Here is a 20270-nt window from a genome sequence, read left to right on the forward strand (position 1 = left end):
AATGGATGGATGAAGATTCTGTGGCCACCTGTCTCTTCTTTGCAATGGATGGGGGTGAAGGTTCTATCACCTGACACCTCCTACTACTGAGAAGGCAGCTACTCCATAAATGGAGAAGCACAGTAGCATCTGTTCCCCCTCTGAAGGGACTCAGTGGAGACAGGACTTCTGAATGGGGAGAAAAGCAGACAAAGAATGGAGGAAGTGGTGTCAGCAGCTTTCCACTTCTGACCCAGGAGCCAAGAAAGAAACTTTGGCCCAATCTTCCTGCCATCAGCTGAGGACACTTCCTCACCATGCTCTGCTACATCTTCCAGCGTGCTTGAAGCAGCATGCAATAGCTGGGACTCCAGTGTTCCAGAGAGAAGAGCTGCCTTGTATCAGATGGAAGAGTGCTAACAGATTTTTATCATTTTACCAAGGACATATATGTGAGATGTACAAGGGCTTGCTAAAAAAGTATTCTGGTTCCTAGTCAATTCTTTTAAAAACAAAAGCAAAAAACCCTAGCATTCTACAGAGAGAATGAAAGGGGATTTGCCCCTTAATGTACTTACATGTCCATGCATGAGATGTACTTTCAAATGTGACCATGTTCACTTGTTTACATAGATTTACAGTGGCATATGTGCTTGCCTGAATATATAGTGGCTGTGCACATTTGCTTGTGCACTTGTATGTGCAATTAGGTAAGTTCAATTTCATGTGCATTTGTATGCATGCAGTCCGTTACACAGCATAGGCATACCTTTGACATGCATGGTCAAGTGATTGTGCATTCATGTGTACCTCCCAGATACACCTGTAGTAACAAAGGACTGAAAAGAACCACAGCTATCAAGTCCCATCCCCTGCTATCACAGGCAACTATGTCATATAAGCACTTTCATAACCTGACCAAGCTCCATCACTTCAGTTATTTGCTTCCTCTAACTCTTTTGAACAGCTGTTCCAAAACCTCACCATTCTGATGTTTAGATGCCTCCTCCTGATTTGTTGCTAGTTTATGTCCAGTTGTTTTTGTGCCAATGTTGTCCTTTAGTTAAAATAGCTTTTCTCCCTCCTTCCCTGTAGAGAGAAATCATACCCTACCCTCTCACAGTCTTTTACACACATGTAGAAATGACTGACCTTTTAATTGCATGCACACAGTTGTTTCAGAGGTAGAGTTTTGATATGCTGTCAGTAAATTTAATTTAAATTACTGTTTGCCTGTGGGGTTCTCTTCCAAAAATAAGTGATTATTTCTTCTCATGGCCTTAAGTCTCAGGACTGAAACACTCAATAGGAAGAAAAATAAGTTCCAAGTAGTTTTCTGTAAATGCCACAACCTGCTTTGCCTGTCATATACTGAGCAGATAATGGAACATGCTCAATGCATGGAACTTGTTTGAGTCATGACACAGTTAAACCCCGCATAAGCAAAACACTGTGAACAAAATTTTGATGAAGTGTCTCTCTGCTAAGGCTACCTTATTTCTGAGAAGCCGAAGACCCTAGAGTTCAAGTCTGGAATACTCTGTTTCTATGCCTGCGGTAACAGAAGCTATATACTTTAAACAGATAAACTGCAGTCAAGCCCTGGTGGAAGTCACTGCCTTCATGCCTGCTTAACAGTTAATGCATGAAGGAGGCCCCTGCCAACCAGGACCTACCTATCTGGTAGGTAGGAAGGACGGAAGGAATATAAGCAGGAAAGAAGGGAGGAGAGGGGGGCACACATTTTTTGCATCAATTGAAATAGCAATGTATGTAAAGCTTCAGTTAAGATAACCTTTTTTGGTAGTTTTAGAGTGATGCTGTAGCCATGATAGTCCATGATTTATATGGGAATCAAGAATTTCTTAGGATGATATCTTTTATTAGACCAACTGCATAGCTGACATAGAGTCAGACAAGCTTTTGAACGCAAGACATTCTTCATTAGGTCAAGCACATTTTCCCATCTGTTCAGCTACACCTGTTGTGATGGCCTCACTTCCTCACTGCAGACAACACTGTCTTGTAACCAGCAAGGTATTATGGATGTGGCAGCAAACTAAACAATGACAATGTTTTTCTTTCCCACTGGTGCATTACATTTCATTGGAGGGTCTCAAAAGCACGTTATAGTTATGGATTTCCAAACCCACCTTTCCGAAATAGGCAAATACTGTTAGTTTACAGGTAAATAAATTGCCACTAGATTGGAGATGCTTCAGGTCCAGGAGCACTGGCCTTCCCTCTGTATTATTTGCAAGTCTCCAAAAATTTGTTAGGTAATTTAGAGTTAGTCTGTTTTCTTATAGATCACTTGGTACTGTGGGGATATGGTCTTGACTGGACCACAGACATTAACCTAGCAAAACTCTCTCATGTGCAGTTCTGTGATTTATTCATGGTCACACAAGTCAAGGGCAGGGATGAAAAAAACCAAACAAATTTAGAGCCCTGACTTCCAGTTCTTTGCTTTCACAAAGAACTACACTACTTTCATAATAAGTCTCGAAATGTTTTGGGCAGAGGCAAGGACCAAAAGAACCCTCTGTCAGGCAAGGACAAAAAGAATCTTGAGGACTACCTGAAATTCACTCAAATAGACCAGTTTAATTAAGAGACAATAGCCCCAAAGTTTAAGTGTCTGAAACACTAATAAAAAGGACTATGCAAAGTTGAAAGTCTCTATTCATATTCATTTTTTCTGATATTTCAAGATTTATTTTCTAACCAGGCAGAATAAAAAGCATTAAAATGCCCTTTAGAGAATATTCATGATTACAAAGGAGAAAGGGTAATCAAATATTTCACAGCAAATTATAGAAAGTGACAGATGTTTATTAGGAGTAGCATATTAATTAAATCTAAATTGATGTGAAGCTGCAGGAGCAAACTAGATTACAACTGCAGAACAAGCTCTCGTTGGTCAATCACATACTGTTCTGAGAGGAGAACTTTGTTTCTACATACTTCCAAGCATTTTCAAATTAAGCTGTCACTGATGTCATACTCATTACAGTTAGGGTAAGGAATTCCAGCATTTAAGCCTTCAGTTAAAAGACATTTAGAGGTTTTTAAAATGAGGCTCACCAGGGCATTTTTTAAAGTTATTTGGTACATTGTTTGTCATGCCCGTTATTGGAATTGCACCAACAACTTTTTACATTTAGATAAAAGCTTTAACCCAAAATATTCTACAAGCAAAATACTAAGCCTATCAGGGTCAGACTGGCAAACACTGGTAGCCCATCCCAGCCATTGATACAAGCAGTCAAGGCAACATCTTTAGATGGTTCAAATTTTGAAGGAAGCGGCAAGACAGATTCAGGAGCAATTCAATAGACAGTCTTATCACTTCTAAATACCCTAATGTTGACATTAGTTACTTTTAGTTAATTGTGACATTTGAGCAGCAGGCTCACTGTAGAAGTTCTTTAAAAACTTTTACCACTTACTTTTTAGATATGCACTTCCTTATCCCTTTTTTCTTCCCAAGCCCTTCTCCTTAATTTTGCAATAGATATTGGGGATCTCCCTTTCTTCCTCTACATTCTCTCAATTTTCTTTTTCTCCTTCTTTTACTTCTCCACTTCAGTATGCTCACTCTTTCCTTTTACAGTACTATAAAACAATTTCTCCTCTCCTCAACAGCTTTGTTGTTCTGCACCCCTTACTCTCTTCATCCCTAATTACTGACATAGCACACATCTGCTCACCCTTATCCACTGACACACCTGTATCTCATATGCATGAATGCATACGACATCTGTCTTAATCACTGACATAATAGATGGGGTAGGGGGAAAAGAAAAATAATTTATGGGACTTTTATAGCCTAAGCAGGCAATGGCAATGTAGTTGGTCAGGCAGGGCATCTCCCAGTCTAAACCACTGAGTCAGAACAAATACATACATTCCTGTAGGAGGGAAGCATAGTCCAGTCACTTAAGCAGCAGCATGGGAGATAGGAGAGCCGGTATCTGTTCCCAGTTCTACCACTGAACTGTGTTTGACCATGGGCCAGTCTGTGCCTCACTTTCCCTCACATGTAAAATGAGGAGAATGATATTTATATTCTTGTGTAAAGCATCTATCTATGGAAGAGAAATGCTAAAGAAGAGCTAAATATTTTACAAGCATGGAAGCTTAGTTGGGGCTTCACCTCTGTGGACTTAGTCTACATTGTCCTAATCCTACCTGCCCATCAATTTAACAGTAGCCTGGAGCAATGCCTTGGCTTGCATTTGAGACAGGAAAACCCAGGAGGTGGCTACAGTTGGACTCATTTTACAGTACTACCTCAAAACTCCAAATGAGATGAGGGCCCCACAGAGCTCGCCACAGTACAGAATGAGATACTGTTCCTTTTTCCAAAACCCTGCAGTTTAAGGGTACATGACAGTGTAACCACAGCTGGGACTGAGGCAGATAGACACCTGAGCTAATTTTAAACTGGCTAGCTTAGGTACTGCTAGCAGTGTAGTTGCAGGAGCGTGTAAAGTTCAGTGTAGGCTGCAAAACCCATCTGAGAAGCTAGGCAAATACTGGGTGGTTAGTCTGTGCTGAGCTCCTTGTTGCTATGGCTGCATGGCTAGCACTACCTGAGCTAGCTAGCTTGGGTATGCCTCTAAGCTGCAATTAATGCACTGTAGAGGTGTCGTAAACGGAGGCAAAAAGATGTATTATCCCTTTCTCATATATAGAGTTGAGATATTTAGTGATTAAGAGTGGGTCTCTGGAGTACACTGCCCTGCTGAGATACCTGAACTAGCTCAGGTACTAGAAGCAGTATACTAAGGGCAGTGCTACATAAAGGACTCTTAGCCCTACTGATAAGCAAGCTACACTAGTCTGGGTGGAGGGTCTTGCTAACACAGCTATACTGCTGCTGGTACTCAAGCCCAAAATTGCATGGTGTTTGTCAACATACTCAGTGTGAATTGCCCAAGTGCACACAGCGAGTCTATGGCAAAGTCAGAATCTGAACTCTTTCTTCTGATTCCCTCGCCACGATTCTTTAAAAGAATGTCTATTGCTCTAACCTGGACTTTTGAAGTTTGTCAGGATTGCCAGGTTACAGTGCCAGGAGACATAAGAATAAGTCAGACGACAATCCACTTGAGCATGTTCAATGTTGCTGCCTCCTGAAATTTCTGCATACTATTGAGTCCAGAGCTGGGCCTGATGCCCCCATCTGACAAAAATCCAAAGAACTGAGCTGAAGTGGTCAGGGATGAGAAAGTGTGGTTTCAGAAACAGTAGGATCAGGTTCCAGTAACAGCTGATCATATAAATTCTTATCTGTGTTTTGTACATACCTGAGAGAGAACAGCAACTACCCTGTTTGCTAGTCAGCAGATTGTCCCACACTCAAGGATCTGGCCGGGCCACTCAGATCTGCTGAAATGCAGTTACTTCCAAAGCGTGGGAAGTGAATTTTTTGGACAAAGACATTGAATGGGAAAAAAACACCCTTATTTTTATCAAAAAGATATGAAGAATATGCAAGACTGTCATAACTCTTTTCCAAAAGAACAAAGCACAATAAAATGGGTGATATTAAATTCATCAACCTTGGAGAACAAAATGACCCTATGAACTGTGTTTTAAACTAGAACTGGTTGGGAACTTTTTGATGAAACAGATTTCTGTAGGAAAATACCAGTTTGTCAAAGGGAAAACTTTTATTGCCAGTTCTGACAAGTTGTTCATTGGGAACTTTTTATGAGATACAGGATGCAATTTCTGGTCAAAACAACAGAAAGCCAGCTTGACAGGCCCAGTTGCTCACCTGTGATTTGGTGCGCACAGTTTTAGTTAGGCAGTTGAGGGGCTTTAATCTGACTTTCAGGCTGGTGGCTGTTTGCAGACAGGTTTCTGGTGTTTCCTCAAAAAACTGAAATGTTTTGGCTTCATCCCAATGCAGAACAGGACAATTTCAAAATCGTGAAAAGCTTCACAGGGTAGGTAAAATCAGGTCCCTCCTATCTGTATTTTAAAGCTAACGCCAAGGTTACTAAACTGTCACTTCTTTCAAACAGAGCTCGATACCTAAAAAGAACAACAGAGAAAGGGGGCAAAACTGTTTGCTATCTCTTTGCAGCTGAGAGAAAGAAAATCAGATAAAAACATCTTGGAAAAGATGTTACAACAAGATAAAGCTGAAGGTTCATATCTGTAACTTGCTTAAGAGAATTATAAAAAGCAGAATTGTATCAAGCCTGAAAACCTGCTACTCCTCCTCAGCCAGTGCAGGCATACTTAACAACAGGAGCAACAAATATAGCACTGCTGAGTCTTGAGGCAAGTAGTAAAATAACAACTAAGGTTATTAGAAGTAAGAGATTAATTTAACTGCACGAACAGGCAGGAGACGTAGAATCCCAGTTCTTCCTAGTTCACATAAATTTTAGTTATCTCCAGCTTTAAAGCAGGCGATCAAAGCAACATAACTTGAAGCCCCCCTCTCAACTGCAGAAATAAGTGGTTTTGAAAGAATTTTTTCTTTCACTTCTTTATGAAAGCAAGTTTCTAACCATCATCGTTGTACAGACAAGCTTGAAAATGTGACCCAAGGGCACCCTAAAGACTCAAAAACAAGAAGGAAAATAAGGAACCCTAATTTTTTAAGATTTCATAAAGCTTGAAGCCAGTCCCATGAATTTCTGTGGTCTCACTCATGCTTGTTTCAATGTTTGGGGTTGGCAATACTTTCAAAAGTACAAGCATTCATTATTAGAGATGTAGATCACATACTAAGATGCCACTGCTAATTGCTTGGGGAAACAGTTAACTAAACCATTTAATGCTCCTAAGCCCTCTGAAATCCTGAGCAACAATTAGGAATTCTCTGTAACAATCACAATGCATAGGATGATGGTGTTTCCAGTAAGACTATACCTGATTTAAAAGAGGGAAAAATCAAATTCTAGCAACTAACCCTATTTATCTTATTAAAGAATGTAAAAAATTATGAGTTATTGTGGTGGAACTGGAACTGCCCTGTTCTGCCGCAATCCAAAACTATTTGCTTTGACTTGTGCACCTTAGTCAAGCTTCTGTATTGCACTGTGGGTGTTTTTTCCACTTTCAGTATATTCCCAGTGCCATTCTGCTGTGCATGTATAAAAGGAAAAAGCCCCATTGATTTGCTACTAAACTGGAAAAAGCAGATAGGATCAGGCCATACTAGAAAAAGCCTTTGATTGGGATTAGTTATTATTTGATGTAATATAAGCAGTGGATATTTCTTTCAATATACACATGTCATTTAATCCCCCTCCAGCAACATAAAAAAACCCTTTTAAACTGAAGTGGATGTAGAAGTTAAGTCTAATGGCTGCTGAGAATTGATTTTTCTTTCAAGATACCTTTAATAAGCTATTTTGCTCTTAACTTTGAAAGTAAAGCACAGCTTCAGCTGCCAACTAAAGACCATGCTCTACCAGACCCTCAGTCTTCTCAGGTCCTAGCAGGATCGCGTTCATAACAATGTTCAGGTGTTCAGGTATGTGTGTCCATTTAAAAAGCAAATTTAAAAAACCATTGCTTTTAAACTGCTTAAGCCAAAAATTATTACGTGAAAAATGAAGCAACTTGTGACTCCAGTGTTGGTACCATGCACTCCCTCCTTTGCAGGAAAAGGGAACTGCAGCAAGCACTTTCATAAACAGTGGATTTGCTTAATTTACCAGCACTTCTCCTTTGGCTTGAGGGCCTGAATCTGCAAAGACTTAGCTTACATTCATAACTTTACTCATGTGACCAGCCTTAGTAAAATATGCGCACAAGTCTCTCTCTACTTGATGAAGGTTTAACAAATTTCTAACTGGAAATCAATGGTTTGGAAATCAGTATGATCAGAAAAGGACCATTACTAGTGAAAAGAACATGTGACCAGGAAACCAGGTGAAGCAAACAAGCAAGCAAATGATTTTGGTCCACACTGATAATCAGAGAACAGATACTTCTAATGTGGGATGGCTTGGATAGAGCTGATCCTGCCCCAGACACGGGGCTGTACTACATGATCTCTGGAGGTCCCTTCCAGCCCTACTATGACTCTATGGGCACATATGCACACCACCCTATAGCAACATAGCAACATGCTACGTTGCCATATGGCACACTACAGCGACATAGCAATCATGTGGGTCTACACATGATCAGCAGCTACATTGCTGTAGCAGCGCATGCCCCCATTTTAGCATGCCACTAGGGTGACATAGCGGTGAAATCTAACCATGCGTTATGAGCACAGCACAGTATAGGCAGTTACTATGCTGGGCTTTAGGACTTCCAAAAGGAAGCAGGGTGCTGTAGCAACATCACCATATGGCAACATGTAGACACACCCTATGACTCCATGATCTGGATCGTCTGACACAAATTAAATGAGGAATACAAGTGGACCAAGCAAATAGTCGGGATTCATACAGTTCCTGAGAATTATTTAGGTAAGAAGCAACAGCACCAAAAGAAAGAAAGAAAAATGTGCTCGCGCTTTTGTAAAGTAACTTTCACCTGAACTACTTCAAGAGTTTATATTTATATATATTTTACATACAAAAATATATAAGTTAAGCCCTACAAATTCCCTTTAGGTTCACCGGTATTACTATATTCAGTAAGTTGCAAACTGGGAAACAGACATCAGGAACAACAGGGAGCATGTGTAATGTCCAGTCATGTAATCAGAAGTGCAAGGACAAATCCTTGTATATACCCAGACAAGCACTGGAATTCCACGTGGATGTAAAAATCTGCTTGGATGGATCTGATTGGGACCCTTAGTGATTTGTCTGAGGCTATGCAGTCCATATTTTTAAAAAATATCTTGAGTTCCATAGCACATAAATATGATGGTGTTTTATTACAGTGCGCTGAGTCATAAAATCAGTAATAAGAAGGGCAATTTTTAAAGACCAATTTACAACAAAAGAAATCACATTTTTGTGCAATGCAGCATTATCCTTGTTTAAATGTTTTCAGCAAATTGAGTGCCACTGAAAGGTACCAGCCTGACAACGCTGGAAAATTAATCCCTCTAGCGAAAGAACTTAATTTTGTTTTGACTATTATAACTCAAAAATAGCTAGATGGTTTGATTGCATGATGTCTTTTAAAAAACCAAACAGATTGGGCACCTGAGCTGAGATCTTATACTGCAGGCTTCAGTTCATAACAAATATATACGGCTGAATTTTAAACCCTGGAAGGAGAAATTTGACTCAACTATAATGGCAGACCTTTAGAGCCATGCAGCCACTGTATTTTGAAATGGATAGTTACTGACATACTAATAAAAACCAAAAGATCAAAAACCTAAAGTGGAAATCTTAGGTAGGAAAGTCATTTTTTTCCTCTCTCTAGCTCTACCTGTCTGAAGGTTTTGTGCCCATCCCCATATTATCTGAACATCTTCCACGATCAGCAGTGATCTCCTTCAGGGATTATCTGCAAAAAAACCTCTCTCACTCCAAAATGTGAGTATGTGCAATACAAATATTATGTCTTCACAACCCTGCTATATTTTCTAATCTGTGTGCGCTAATTTCCTTGTGACTATAAGGTTACATCCATGAGGATCAGAAAGCAGAATCAGAAACCTTGTCAGTTTCATTAAGAAATATATCCCAAAGGAAGGGTGATGGGAAACAGTAACAAATCTTACATGACTGAAAATTTTCAAATAAGGTTCCATCTGTGCTGGAAAAAATGTTTTTTTCTAAGAAGTGAGCAAAAAATTGGCAAGCCAACTGACCTCATTAATTTAGCTTGTCTTTTTGCTTTCTCAAGTCTTTATTTTTTTAAAGAATGTTATGTTAACTGTATTGATTGTGAACAACTTGTTGTCAGTCCTCACTATTCACTAGCTAATTCATGTTATTTAAATATCTTATCACCTAAGTGGATTGGCAGGGATGCCAAAAAATATTTGCCCAAGAGGATTTACGGTTTGTTTGATGGACACATACCAGTAAAACTCCTTCTCTCTAATGCCAATGGGAAGTGAATATAAAATGGGTGCACACAAATTTATTACAGAATTTGAATGACTATTAAAAACAAGGATTAAACGTTCACCCAACTCTGTTCTCTATCCAATATCTACATCCCATTGACATCTCTCACGATGTTACCATCTTACAATGCCACTGACCAGTGTTTTATCCCATTCTTTGCAGAATGAATATAGTTTCTTTTTGTCTGTTCTTTCTAACAGGAATATTTTGTTTGTTTGTTCCTCTTAACTATTCATATTTTGGGACCAATCCAGAATGAAGACACTGGCAATGAGTTTTGCCCTAAAAACACTGGTAAGATATACCTTTTCCAGAATTATTTTTTTGTCACTCTCATGAAAGTGGCCTATTTCACCGGGAGGGCTAAAAGCAACTATTTTTCAACTCCTGTTAAGAAATGTGTGTCCTAATAAATAGACTCCAACAATGTATTTGTACTGAGGGAAGCTATGGAAATTCCCTTTCCCTTTCCCTTGGTTCCCTGTCAATAATTTCCCAGTTAAGGAATGTATTTTCAGTGTTGCTTACCTAAAGGATTACAAAATCTGGAGACTGACTTAAAAATCATATGATTTTTAAAAATAATTTGTGAGGTTTTTACTTCCTTTCTGTTTTTGAAAACTTTATAATTAATCAATTATTATTACTGAGATTTGTGATGAAACCACGAGGCTTGGTAAAATTGCTGCCCACTACCAAACTGCTCTGTTCTACTGTAACTTTTATCATCACCGGATAGATCCTTCTTTTTGCAATCTTTATTCATCTCTAACTCAATTCTTATACTCTACCTCCTCACAGTATCTGAGCCTTTGTGCCACAAGGGCACAAAGTTACTTGTGTGGCTTTTCCTTTTAATTACAATTTTCACAAATCTGTTAGTGCTATTTTCTCTAAAAAAAAAGCCAGATGGATAGAACTGAACTATTTCAGCAAGATAATGTTTATTTAACAAAAAAGATTTAATATTTTATGCTACAGCATTTGAATGAGCTTTGCAACCTAGTTGGTCCAACTAACAAACTTTCAGTCATCCTTCTTACATACTAAAACAAATATTGAAGGTAGCAGCATCTCTGCTTTTTCAGTTTCCCTTTTTCCCCTTTTTTTAGTTACATTTTTTCTCCAATTTGACCACCATTATTTGGAATTCAAAGGAAAAACCCTATCTTATGAGGAAAGACCATAAACAAAAAACATAGTGTGCTTCAGAGTGGGGTGGTTTCTTCTTAGGACTTTACAAGGAGGTAAAATATTTGAGGCGTATATTGTTTTAAATTAATTTAGTTTCTTATTAAAATGAAACTTGCACAGGCATCAATACGTGTGTGTACATATATGTGCATATGTGTGTACGCGTGAACATGCGTTTAAAGGTTTAGCAGTCAGCTATAATTCTTTGTATTTTAATAGTTAACCAGCTGAAGGAGAGGAGAAAAAGAATACCCACAGTATTTCTGTAAACAGCTTGCAAACACTCAAGGACACACATATTCACTGTGCCCAGTTAAAAACTTACACACTCACTGTCCGGTGTTGTGCATTCAATAAATATTTGCATTTGCAGAATGGGGAACTGAAAACTCAACAATCTGTCTGAAAGCACATATATCTGGTTTGTATATGTAAATATTAACCAGTTGCATATGGCAATATTGAGTTTCATATAACATACCTTTAGCTCCCTCTTTGAAAAAGTTGGTTCTAAAGGTCATCCCTTAAAGGGTACAAATTACATGTACTTTTTCTTTTTAAAAGGGGAAGAATTGAATTTTAATTAACAGAACTATAGCCAAAGCTAGTCTCTAAATGTCAGGAAATACATTAATGCACATCAGAAAAGCCTGTAAAAACTCAGCTTCTCCAAGGTTCAAGGAAAGCATAAACTATTTTTAGCAATAAAAAAGTATCAGTAAAATTTTAATGTTGCTTTTGATTATTGTCAGGTTTATACAATAATGAAATATTTTATATACGCACATATGAACACACAAAACAGATGTTTTTAGCAGCTAAAATACTCTTTTTTTTAATTTCATGTCTTTTATCTGTGCTGTATTAATACAGCAGATATACTATATACTTTATTTAATGTATCCCCCTCTGTTCCTTCACTGATGTATTTTATGGGTCTACAAAACTCCAAGTTCTGGACCAATTGTCCGTTTCATTGTTGGGGCTGAGGAATAGTTTTTGGACTATAATTTCAAGTTAGGAAGAATGGTAAAATTATCACTGGTTTAAACATGGAATTAATTAGAATTCAGATGCTATTTTTTGAGGTTCAAAACTATTTTGGAATTTTTATATTTCAAAGCATTGTATAAGGATATGTTAAATTATATAAGAGAATACCACAAAGAACCAGCATCAAAAGTGCATGTTATAGGAATTTATAACCACTAACTAAATCCTATTGAAGTCCTTACCAAATTTCCCATTGTTTTCCTGAGGCAAAGACTCGGCCCCTCTTTCCATAATACAATCTAACAAGGGTAAACTTATAATGGAAAAGTATATATTTTCAAAAGGCTCCTTCCATTTTCAATACACTCTCCATACAGGGAGCACTCAAAAGGCAGGAGTGTGATCATTAACCTGTTCTCTCACTCATTAGGAATTTAGCATACAAGTGTTTTAACAGAAAGCACTTGCCATATAACATTAACAATCACTAAAGAAATAGAACATTTCACTGCTGAAGCTTAACAAATGGCCCTTAACAAAGAAAGGCTGCATTTGCCTGCATTTTCTCTGATACAGTAACCTCCCAATTCTGAGTTTTTGTCATGAATTATTAATGAATCATTGTGAACAGAAAAAAAAGCACAGTACTATAAAATTAAGTCCCTTGTAGGGTTTTCTGGTAGCACCAAGACAGCACAGACAGTGCGGAGAGTGGTAACCAAAAATAGTCGGCCTTTACATTTGTTTCAGTATCCTGTATATACTTGTAAAGTGTTTTCTTTTTAATGCAGGTCTTTTAGATAAACTTCTAAGGAATGAAGAAAAGAACCTTAAAAACACAACCCTGCCCATTTCTTCCTGTTGCCTGTGTGGTGATTAACCAAAGGCTCCTGGGTCTCATGTTATCCTATGGGTAGAAGAGATGATTACACAGGACGGCAAAATACTGAGTGACTTCAGGCAACATCTATCAAGGGTGGACACATTCTAGCTTCGACAAAGCTGGCAAAAATAGTCTGGTGCCTTGTTATGTTTAATACAGGATTTGAGACTGAATCCAAGAAAGAGTGGAAAACGGGGAAGGAGAGCCCTTTTAGAACTCTTGCACATGGATATCAAATTAACCTGTTCTCCCTTACAGAAAAATAAAGGCACTAGCTGTAAAATATTGCCTCAAACACTGCCATATCGCTACTGCAATACTGCAGAAGCTTTTTGTTTGGGGGGTCCTTTTACTATAAGTAGAAAAAATATCTTTTAAATTTCCCTAAACAGCAGAATAAACAAAATGGCCCGGCTTAGAGTGTCAGTGTGCATTTATTTTCTTTGATAAATTCCCTCTAATGAAACATTTAGAGGCCTGAACTAGGCCCTCTAGAGACAGCACTCCTGACCTCTTCGAATCAGAATTTGAACCTGGGTCTGAATTTCAGCAGCAGCTCCTCTCCCTGTAATTCGTCAAACTCCAGCGCCAACCGCCTTCAAATTTGTGGGCATGAACTGACCACTCAACATCTGGAATTTGTAATCAGAACTTTGTAGACCTGGTAGACTTCTAGGATTATTCTTTTAAAAACGGGTTCTATTGCTTGGCGCATTTAGTTCAATGCTGTCAAGAGCAACAAGGACCATTCCTGGAGCCAGCACCTTTTGGTGGACTAGCTGTACAAGAAAAAAAATCTCCCTACAGTGGTTTGTGAGAAAACCAAGCCTTATTATAATAAAGTAAATTGAAAATCCTGAGCACCATGGTTTGAATACATTGTAATATGCCACTGAAAATTCCACATCATGACTTACAGTGACCCTGTTCTACATAAAGACATACTTCTCTCTAAGAACATGCCAACAGCACATTCAACACACATTCAATACGTAATTCAACTGTACAGACTCTTAATTTAGGATCCGTAGTCTGTTCCTAGAAATTCACTTGCCTGTTAAAAGGTTTAACCTAGATTAGTGGTTTGGACTTCCCATCTTTATTAGTGTATCAATACATCAGTAGAATGATTTAATGAATCCTTACTCTAACTCTGCATTTAATCCTAAACTGAAAAGGTTTATCTAATATTATAAAATCCATCCAAAAACTCTGCCCTTAGTTACATAAACAACTAGCTCTATTTAAGTTAATGGGAACTGTATATGAAAATTTGGTGTGCTGTGTATTATTCTCAAATAGTTTCTTCCTGTGAGTATGGCTATTCCCAAGATTTTTCCACAGAAAGGTCTTGATAGGACTGGTGCTTAAGAAATGTCCAGATTTTATTACATTGCCTGATATATTTCCTTTAATATGGCTTTTTTGCTAAAAAGAAAAGTACAATACGAACTTGAAACATGCTAAATATTGATATTCTATGTATTAAAAAAAAAAGAAAAAGAAAGAGGATCATCAGGAAAAGGACCTTTTCAGACAGTTTCTACCCTTAAGTTGCTTCCAGATCTTCATGCATCTATAAAAATAAGATTGCCATCCCTTGGAACATCATTTTCAAATTATTCTATATAGGACTGGGGAAAAGCACTTTTCCTACTCATTGAAGTTATCTTACACTTACTTATGAACACAGTGCAATTTATGTGCATGCATATAAATATTATAATAGGCACATTTGTTTGCATAGTAACACAGATGTAAGGGTGGATACTTAATGTAGATAATGCTAATGTAGTGAAAAATCCACAAATTAACTGGAGCTTATCCCACCATGTTAGCGAGTATGCTGGATTTTTCACTAACTGCCAGAAACTTTGTATATTTGAAAATATGTAGAGGTCCTCAAAACTTCTCATAAGAGTGCTGTATCTGTCACATACATTCACTTAGTTTATAAATCTGAATAGATTACAAGAACATCTCAGTGTTAACTTAATTTATGGAAGTTCGGACATGCCAAACTCACTCCACTCCACTGTCAGCTCAAACTAGATCGATTCATACACAACCACGGAGTAAGTACAGAAAGTGAAGAAAATTTTACTCACTGTAATTAGTTGTGACTGCTGAAGGCAAAGATACAGAAAGGTAACAAGATGGGGGGTAAAAGAAATAACTGCCTCTACTTTTCTCCTAATATCATGACAGCGACCTCTGAACTGCTAGGGTGTGGCATTTCTCAAACACCCAAGTGGCCCTTAAGACGAAAGCACCAATAACTGTATCTAGCAAAATGAAAGGCCTCTTTCAGGCAGCTTATTGGAAGCGGTTGCACTCAGCATATCAACTTTTTATTTCTTAAATACAAGAGAGAGAGGTGTTGGGGTGATGCTCAGAAACCCTGTTTAATTACAAAATGATATTCAGCTGTCACGTCTTTTGTTCTGACACAACAAAGGCAGGCCTTATCAATGGCAGGTAGCTGCTGCTGTTCTTCCTTCTCCCCTCCCCACCATCCAAAGGATTTTTTTTATATAGCAAAGACCTCATTTTTGGCAAGTCTTGCAGCCCCGGTTCTGAACTAGTGCATAACTAGTCATAATTAGGAGGACAGGGATGGTAGAGGTTCACATAGCGATACTCTACTGGTGCCAGATGGGCGGGGATCTGACAGAAACATTGTGTTCTTTCTCCACCTCAAAAGAGTTTTAAAATAAGTCCTTGTAATATGAAAAGCCTGCCTTACCTGTAATTGGGAGCTGTGCCTGCAGGATGGCGGAGATAACAATCCCTTTCCACTTCATCTTGCTCCCCCTGGATTGTGTTGGGGGGCCAGAGGCCACGATTTAGCAGCTAGTGGGACGATGAGGAGAAAAGGCACCTCTACTGGCTTTGTTCTTCTGGCTGCCTCCACAGGAAGTGCGAGGTCTATAAGATCTGTCACAGTCCACCTGCTGGCAATGTAGCCGAAACACACACTTCTTCATTTGCCTTACAACCAGGAAGCTTTAGAGGTTTGGGTTTTCTATTCTTGGTATTGATGTTTGGGGTTTTCTTTTATATATTAGTTTTTTGACAGATCCTCAGAAATTCTAATTCAGCACCATCTGAACTCCTAAGAGAGGCCTACAAAGTGCATCTGGTAAGATATTCACCCACACACTTCAAAAGAGATGTATAACTCTATACCCAATGTACAGTAAGTCATAATTGGATGATAAAAAAATGCAAGATACAAAAATAGTACTCCTTGGACACCTATATGGCTGAGCTGATTGGCAAAGGGATATGGAACAGTTCATCTCTGGGTCACTGATTCAAATCCAGATCCAACTTTTAGCGACAAAAAGATGTTTTTCATGGCTATTTGGTGACCTGTGTAAAAGGAGTTGGTCTCAGTTTCTGTAGACAAGAGTCCACATGACAAAAAGCACTGTCTTCATTGGCCCTTTAGGTGTAACTATGAAACTGTACTGCCTTTTGATTCAAACGTATCATATTTTATTTTTTAAGAGTTTTTGCTGTGTGCAAAATCCAGTTACTATTTTGTTCTCAGATTTGCTGTAATATAGAAGGGAGGAGATGCACAGTGTTCTCTCTCAGACTCTACTTCTGTCTGTGTCTGTACAGGCTACAAAAACAATGAGAACAAAATGGCTGCTGAACACTATCTACACTGTGAGTTTTTAGAAATACAAAGATGCAATACCTTAAAACAAAAGGCATCACAGTTTCAAGGCTACATTTACTGCAACTCTTAGCAAAGCACTGGGTGGGCCCTGGGGCTGAACAACGTTCTCATCTCTTGAAATGGTCCTTTCATAACAGATGTTGAAGCACAGTAGCAGGGTGCAGCATGAGAAAGCGTGACCAGCTTATGGTCTGAAAATGAATATGGCTTTTCAGGAATCACAACACAGCACCTTTAACCAGTAATAATTTTACTCAAAAGAATTCAAAATAAAAGAATAAAATGGGGAACACCAAAGCATCTTTAGTAGTCTGGTTCTAATTTAGTTAACTAATCAAGCAATAAGATAAGATTATGTTCAAATGAACAGTAACTTGGCAGATGCTGGTCTCAAGAACAAAAATCAGGTATCTGGATATTGCCCAGTCATTGCATTAATACAGTTAAGTCATTCCATAGTGCTTTTACCTGAAGGCTTCAAAGTGCATTAGAAAAAATGAAACTAGCCTTACAAGCTTAATGGGGTAGCAAAGCTGTACAGTATCCACTGTACAAAGAGAAAAAAATGAAACCTAGAAACTATAGCTAGTCTATAGTAGCAGAGCTGGAAAGGAAATCTGGTGTCCAGGGCAAGGATCCAGAATTTATAAAGGGACAGAAGAAACAAAGTGTTACCCAAGCTGTGGTCATAGCAACCTTCTCCCTGAATACTCCCCAGGGAGATTATGTTTTACCACTGATTTTAGCAGGAGTACATAAATAAAAAGGAGAGGAATTATTTTTGGTGGTACAACATGGTAACTAAGAGTAACGGGATTGCAATGAGCTATGCAAAGCATAGGAATGTATAGCAGTGGGAGGGGCGAGAGAAATTCCCAGGGGTCATCATCATCAATCTTTCTCAACTGCCTTCCATTTTTGTCTTATCCGTGGGTCCAAAGATGGCTGATGAGGCCTATCCAGAATCGACACACTGTTGTAGCTCAGGCACATGTTTCCATGCAAGGTCCTGGGTCCTTGGTTCGGTCCGTGACACTGTTTCTGCCACTCCCTTTTTTCTGTCTCCTGCTACCATCATAAGGTTTCAAAGTATTGAGATCTTTGCAGTGGACTCTTCCTCCATTTGGGGCAGTCCTCGGTGATAGGCTCCCATGGGTTGATACCGATGTTGCATTTTTTAAGTTGGCCTTGAGGACATCCTTGAAGTGCTTTCTCTGCCCTCCTCTTGAGAGTTCATATGTCTTGACTGAGCTGGGAGAATAAAACTTGCTTTGGGAGTCTGGAGGTGGATATCTGGATGACATGGCTGGCTTAGCGAAGTTGATGTTGGATGATCATCGCCTCAATGTTTGTGCTGTTTTCTTGCGAGACAACGCTAATGTAGGTGCATCTGTCTTCCCACTGGATTTGAAGGATCTTCCACTGGCAGCACTGATGGTATTTCTCCAATGACTTGAGGTCTCTCATGTATCTTGTCCATGTCTCAGCTCCGTACAGGAAGGGAGGTATCATGATTGCTTGATAAACCATAAGCTTGGTTTCGGATTTGATGTCATGATCTTCAAACAACCATTTCCTCAGCCATCCAAAGGCTGCACTTGGATGCAATGTTGGATTTCTTCACAGATGACAGCCTTCTGTGAGAGATGGCTTCCAAAGTATGGGAAATACTCAATGTTCTCCAGAGTCTCACCGTGAAGCTGAATTAGTGGAGCTGGGGACTGTTCATTAAGTGCTTGTTGATGGAGGGCATTAGTCTTCTGAATGTTACGCGTCAGTTCCTTTTTCTCATATGCCTCAGTAAAGACTTCAACAATTTGCCTGATGGTCTGCTTGTGAATGAGTACAAACTACAGCATCATCAGCCTACTGAAGCTGAATGACTTGTGGTCTGGGTGGTCTTGGTTTTGGCTTGGAGTCAGCTGATATTGAACAACTTACCATCCATTCAGTAGTTTAACTTAATTTCATAGTTTCATCTTCACTCCAGCTAGAAGCTTGTTGGTGGTCAGATGTGGCATCGCAGCAAGAAATATCAAGAAGAGTGTTGCAGCGATGAGACAGCCTTGCTTACCTCCCATCTTAAACTCAAAGGGATTGGTGATAGATCCATTATTGAAAACTACTGTTCACATACCATCATAAAGCAGGCAGAGAATGGTGATGAATTTTGGTGGGAATCCACACTTCAGAAGAATCCTACACAGCGCTTCTCAGCTGACAGAATCAAGGGCTTTTGTGAGGTCAAAGAAGGCCATGTAGAGCGGTTTATATTGTTCCTGACATTTTTCCTGCAGCTGACAAGCTTTGAAGATCATGTCAGTTGTGCCTCCAGATGCCCTAAACCCACATTGAGATTCCAGGAGGAGCTCTTTAGCAAGTGGAAGGAGAATGTTCAGGAGGGTTCTCAAAATGATCTTTCTTGTGGCGGACAGCAAGGCAATCCCTCTGTAATTTTCATAGTCATATTTGTTTCCCAAAGATTATCATGATCATCGTGTGCCTGAGGTCATCTGGGATTTCCTTATCATTCCAGATCCTTAAGATGAGGGCATGGAGCTTTGATATGAGCTCCTCTCCCCCCTGCTTGAAGATTTAAATAGGAATTCCACCAGCTCCAGAAGCCTTGTCATTCTTCATCTGCTTGATGTCTTTCCTCACCTTGTCAAGGGTTGGAGGGATTCCAAAATCATTTCTGACTGGGTGTTGCAGGATGGAGTTGAGAACACTCTTGGCAACAATAGGGTCTTGACTGAAAAGGTATTCAAAGTGTTCCTTCCAACAGGCATTGATGGCTCTTATTTCTTTCATCAGGTCTCCTCCATCCTTGCATCTCAAGGGCATTGGTCTCTGAGTGTTTGGACCACAGATGGCTTTGGTGGCCTGAAAAAAACTGTGCATATCACAGATGTCAGTAAGATGTTGAATCTCCTTTGCCTTGTCTTCCCACCATCTGTTCTTCATATTGCATTCGCCTTTGGACTTTTGCCTTGGCTTGTTGGTGATTCCATTTCTTTTGCTTGGAGTTGATGTCATTTTTCCAAGCACATAAGGCCTTGTGCTTGTAGTTGATCAACACTTGCATCTCCTTGTCATTCTCATGAAACCTGCCTTGATGTTTCCTGGTAGAGAATCCAAGAATGTCTTTCCAGCCACTGATGACAGTGGACTTGAAGGCACCCCAAGTGCTGCCAACATTCTCCCATTGTTGTTGATTGAAACTTGCCAGTTTTTCATGGAAAAGGTCTCACTTGATTGGGTCCTTGAGTCCTTTGATACTGATCTTCTGTCAGCATTGCTTCTGCTGCAGCTATTGTTTGAAAACCAGTTTGAATGACATTACCAAGCAGATAAGTCAGCAATCAGTCCAGCAATAGTCAGCTCCTAGCATGGCTCAGGTTATGCGGACATCTTTGCAATCCCAGGCAGAAACAGTGACCAATGCCAATGCTTGGACCACAGGTATTGTCATGATGTCTTGTGCCTACTTTTTTGGCAGGGTGTTGGT

General features: G+C 39.2%; 1 protein-coding gene across 1 annotated transcript in view; it reads right to left on the reverse strand.

The window, feature by feature from the left end:
* CD247 (CD247 molecule) overlaps positions 1 to 15986 on the reverse strand; it is a 99287-nt gene extending 83301 nt beyond the window's left edge. The window contains exon 1 of the mRNA XM_019525714.1: positions 15818 to 15986. Coding sequence (XP_019381259.1) covers positions 15818 to 15875 — 58 coding nt within the window. The 5' untranslated portion in view covers positions 15876 to 15986. The remainder of the gene's footprint in view (positions 1 to 15817) is intronic.
* Between the last annotated feature and the right edge of the window lie 4284 nt (positions 15987 to 20270).

This window comes from Gavialis gangeticus, unplaced genomic scaffold (genome assembly GCF_001723915.1).
Source record: "Gavialis gangeticus isolate Ggan-Ray unplaced genomic scaffold, GavGan_comp1, whole genome shotgun sequence".
NCBI lineage: Eukaryota > Metazoa > Chordata > Crocodylia > Gavialidae > Gavialis > Gavialis gangeticus.